The sequence below is a fragment of the Helianthus annuus genome, chromosome 4, assembly GCF_002127325.2.
Source record: "Helianthus annuus cultivar XRQ/B chromosome 4, HanXRQr2.0-SUNRISE, whole genome shotgun sequence".
NCBI lineage: Eukaryota > Viridiplantae > Streptophyta > Magnoliopsida > Asterales > Asteraceae > Helianthus > Helianthus annuus.
The window spans coordinates 121,673,388-121,678,512 of record NC_035436.2 but is presented as its reverse complement, the minus strand read 5'-3'; the positions used below and the strand labels follow the sequence as shown (position 1 = coordinate 121,678,512).

Sequence of the window (5,125 nt, the reverse complement as noted above, 5' to 3'; positions counted from 1 at the left end):
TCAAGTTAAGGTGACCAATTGATCCAAAGATACTAACTAAAAGAAAAATACAAAAGTTGGTTCAATGTTAATGGGTCGTATAACGTTATACGGCCCGTATACTAGGCATAAAACAATGCTCGTATATTGAGTATACGAGCGAATAAAAAATTAATAAACATTATATACGGCCCGAATAAGGTTATACGGTCGTATACAATCAATAATTTATCGTATAATAAGAATCTATACGACCACATACCAACCACACGACCTCAAAATTCACAAAAAATCTCTCGGTTTCCTCTTGGATTGTTCTTGGATATCGTTCTTCGGCGTTCGTGACGTTTTCTTCTCGTTCTTCTAGTATTACGGTACATTTCTAAGCCTCGTTCGTTCATTAAACTTTCGGATTACGTAACTTGTTTGATTATACGATCATATAACATATTGAATAGTGTAGATTAGCTTAAGGAAATTGATCGTTTGATTGAATTTGAAAAAAAAAAACTGCACATTCAAGTGTAAATGGGTCGTATACAATATATACGATCGTATACAACTTGAATATTCAAGTTTTATAAGATCTTATATTTATATACGATCGTATATACTTGAATTTTCAGTTTTTTACTTCGTTTTTTCCTTGATTGTATTTAGCATATACGGGACGTATTATACGAAACGTATACTTGCCGCGCATGGATCGTATACAGGACGCATAATACGTACATTTACGAAACGTATATGCCTCTTGTACGGATAGTATACTATGAGTATAATACGGATCGTATACGAGACGTAAAATACGTGCATATATGAAACGTATATATCGAGTGTTGTACAAATCGTATATACCTCGTGTAATACGTACGCGTTAATCGTATAATCCTCGTACCTGTTATTGTTATTGTTTACAAACGATATGACCGAGTCATCAGCAGCTAGCGTACGCGGACAGGGACGCGGACGTGGATGAGGTCAGCAGGAGGAGGATAAGGATTATGATTTTCACGAGACGGGGTTGTTCCTTATCCAAATCCCCCATAGTACGATTGCCTACAGGTGTTTGGGTAGATTACGACAAATGGAGTTGGATGCACCCCGAACCATTGATATAGGTTTTTTTGACCGACATTAGATTGATCGGTCTGGTCCGGGAGTTCATCCCAGCTACCTCCTCGTGGGCTAGTTTATTTGAGGCCGGCCGAGAGCGGGCCCATAGGGAGATTACATTAAGTTTTTGGGTACGTGTGCTTTTACCGAGACCCGGGGTAGGGGTTTATGGCATTTTTTGGAGACCCCTGCGGTCTCGTTTACTCTTTGCGGGGCGCCTCGCTCCATGATGCTCCCACAGTTTGCTGTTTCCATGGGACTGTACTCACATGATGAGTAAGTATTCTAGGCATTTTTAGATGCACCGACCACCACGTCCATTGACGTGTTGTAGCCCTGGTGGTTCAATATTGGCGTCGGGGACTTCGCGACACTGCATGTGCAATCCCCGAAGGCGCGGGTGTCAAGCATGTACGACCCATTGCACCGATACCTACATCGGTGTATCACGGTGACGATTGCAGGTCGTCACGATAGCAGGGAGTGGGTCACCCAAAATGACCTGTTCTTCTTGCACGACCTACTTACCTGCGCGGGGGGGGGGGGGCAACTTGGCATACAAGTTAGCCACATACTTCTCCGAGTATGCTTATAAGCGTACGTCGAGCCACATCAGCTGTGGCGGCTTCGTCACCCATCTGGCAAAGCACTATGGTCGCCTCTTTTCTCTGCAGGTGTCTCGGGATATGACCATCACACGTCAGGTTGATCCAGTAGGCAGGGACACAGCATGCTCGATGGGGATTGCCCATATGGCCGGGGGGCCACATTTTTGGTCACTTGACGGTGGTCGTATCGAGTAGTACGAGGGCCAGCCACTGCCGGTGGAGGTGGCTGCGGCGGGCCACAGGGTCGAGGGTGATGGTGAGGGTGATGGTGATGGTGAGGGTGACGAGGGAGATGGGAGGGAGGTGATGGAATTAATGTTGCGATCAACAGATCGCAGCAGGATAGCAGGATGTGAAGGATGGATGGGGTGATCGCCCGTACGAGCGACGGAGCGTGAGAGCACGTGTGACTCTTCCACAGGGAGTGGAGGAGAGACTGGCTCGGGTCGATTTAGAAGTAGCTGCTCTACGGGTCGACATGTAGTAGGTGGTGGAGGCGATTATTGCCATCCATTCTGGCGCCCCTCTACCTCCACGAGTTGGCTCTGCACCACCACCACCGTATCTGCTTATTTTATTTTTGTTTTGTTGTTTTACATTTGAAACTATGTAAATATTTATCTTTTGTTGTTTAAGATGTAAAACATTGGAAATATTAATCTTATGTTTACATTTTATCTTGTTTGTTTAATAATTGTTATTTTATTGTTTATTATCTTGTTTGCACAAAAAAATTTTATGGTATTCTTTATTATATACACAAGTTTTGCTTATCTGATATATATAAAAAATAATACGACAAATACTATAGTAACATAGACGTTTTACAAACTCGTAACATAATCCAACATATCTAAATAATACGGAACGCTATCTAAACAATTATTAAAACTTATTAAACGGTTGTTCGATTTTACAAAAAAAAGAAACATAAATATACGGCTCGTATAACGTTATACGACCCGTATACAAACGTTAATAACCCAAAAACCTCAGAAAATCTTACAAAAAACCCACCTCAGGCCGTATAACATATATTGCTCGTATGCAAATGTATACGGGTTGTATACAAAAGAAACATTCCAATGCATTTATTTGTGTGCAAATAACATTCCATACAGTCTATATAAGTGTATAAGGCATGTATACATGTAGGGATGCGAAAATAAAAAAAAAATAAGTATGTGAGAATAGAAAAACCCTTTAACAAGGCTATTATTGAAGAAAGAGATTAGGAAATACAAGAAATTAAAAACCAAATTGGTGAGGTAAATGAAATATTCAAAAATCTTGCTCTTTTGGTTCATGAGCAAGGAACACTAATTGGTAAGTATAATTTTTCCTTTTTTATATTCATGTTGTGACTTGTGAGTTGAGTGTGATCAATTTATTTCATATGATATTGGCTCAAATATTGAGCACTATCATGATGCAATTGTACAGGGAAAATCCCACCTTGTGAAAGCATCAAAGATCAACCTCTTCCATGGTAATTCGTATTTATAGTTTTGAAATGGCGTAAATTACCAGGAAAAACAATTAAACTTCAATAGTTATGCCTTGAATACTTGCAAATCAAAAGTTTTAATTATGCTTAAGTAAAAGGCTATACTTTTCATTATCTTATTGCTAACTCACCAAACTGTTCAACTTGCATCAAAGAAGTCATTTTGACTCAAACCTGTGCATAGATTAAAGCAATTTCTATGCCATTTCTTCACCTATGTCGATATTTAGCTTGGAAAGCCCCAAACTGACCCCGAGATTGTATGTTTTTTTTTGCAAACATATTGTAACTGTAATCATGCAAATTATTAAAGACAGGGAGTGTTTGGTTTCTTTGCTTGTGGTGTGAGTTGATTTCATTTTCTGTATCGTGGTGTTGATTCATCATTATTCGAGTTGTCGTAAGATATGATCGATCAACTCAGTATAATTTTATGGGTTGGTGTTGCTTTTGACTGAAGTTTCAGGCTTCCGGGCACCGGCAAAGGCAGTAGCAATTGATGGACTCAGCATTAGGAGAGGAAGATGAGGAGTCAGAGTTGTTTTTAGAGATGAAAAAAATGAGAGGTCTTCATTTGGAATTTAATAGATAATGTATTTATGTAAATAATTCTGTAGAATATTACGATTGTATCTATCCCCAAAATTACGGGATTGTATTTTCTATATAATGGAAACCCATTCATGGGGAGGATCAAGGATCCTATTGTTTCATGGTATCACGAGACCAGGAACCCTAATCCTCCAATTCGGCCGCCGATCCCTCATCTTCTTCCTGTTTTCTTTCGTACTCGGCAGCCACCCTCCCCTCATCACCCTTTCCTCCCCTCTGTTACCCTTTATTTCTTTCCTCCTCTTCCCCATGGAAAACAAACTACACCCGGCCGTCACGGTCTCAAACATCAAAACCGCCATACCCGTTACGCTTGAAACGGAAACCGGCCACTGGTCTACGTGGTCGGAACTTTTTAAACTTCATTGCAAAGCCTTTCAAGTCTATGACCATCTTCTACCACCGGCTGCGGACAAGCCCAACACATCGACTGACAAAGAAAAATCAACCGGTGATTCTTCCTCCACTCAAGAAACTTGGGAGCGTCTTGATTCCATTGTCCTCCAATGGATATATGGAACAATCTCCCAAGACCTTGTTCACACCATCATCAAGCCCGGTAACACCGCACACCAAGCATGGACCACCCTCGAAAACCTTTTTCAGGACAATAAAAGTGCCCGTGCTCTCCATCTTCGTCACCGCTTCACTACCACCCGCCTGGAAAATTTTGCTAATATCTCTTCCTACTGTCAGGAACTGAAAGTTTTGTCCGATCAATTAGCCAGTGTGGGACATCCGGTCGACAATGATGCCCTCGTTCTTCAGCTCATTGCCGGCCTTACTGAACAATATGAAGGGATGGGCACCGTCCTTCAAGGTCAAGACCCACTGCCTTCATTTGCCACGGCCCGTACCAAACTTTGCATCGTCGAGTCTCGCAAACAAGAACAAGCGTTACATGCCGCCAAAACTGCCGGAACCGCTCTCGCTGCATCCACTCGGGCCGCTCCAAACATGTGACACTCGAGGTTTTTCCGAACGAACACCTTGTAATATTTTGTGCATATATGATTATTATTAAATGAGAACGTGACTTTAGTACATGATATGTGTTGTGTATGTGTATTATATATAAATATATAAGAGCCGAGACTACGACCCGAGACCATGACTCGCAACCACTCGGTTGCGAGTGGGCCACTCGGTCTCGAGTGGGCCTTTGAGCCGAAACCATTTGGGCCGAAATCCCTAGCCCAACTCGTGACCCCTTGGTATATAATCCCCAACTTTCCCCATTTCTCTCATTTGTTACCAAACAATCCACACATAGACTCTTCTATTCTCTCCCACTAGAAAACCC

At 41.7% G+C, this 5,125-nt stretch overlaps 1 protein-coding gene across 1 annotated transcript; it reads left to right on the top strand.

Moving 5' to 3' along the window:
- The first annotated feature begins 4,071 nt into the window (after positions 1 to 4,071).
- Positions 4,072 to 4,785, top strand: LOC110890934. Its single transcript, XM_022138580.1, has one exon. It carries the CDS (start codon positions 4,072 to 4,074, stop codon positions 4,783 to 4,785), a length of 714 nt encoding a protein of 237 aa, XP_021994272.1.
- Positions 4,786 to 5,125: the final 340 nt, after the last annotated feature.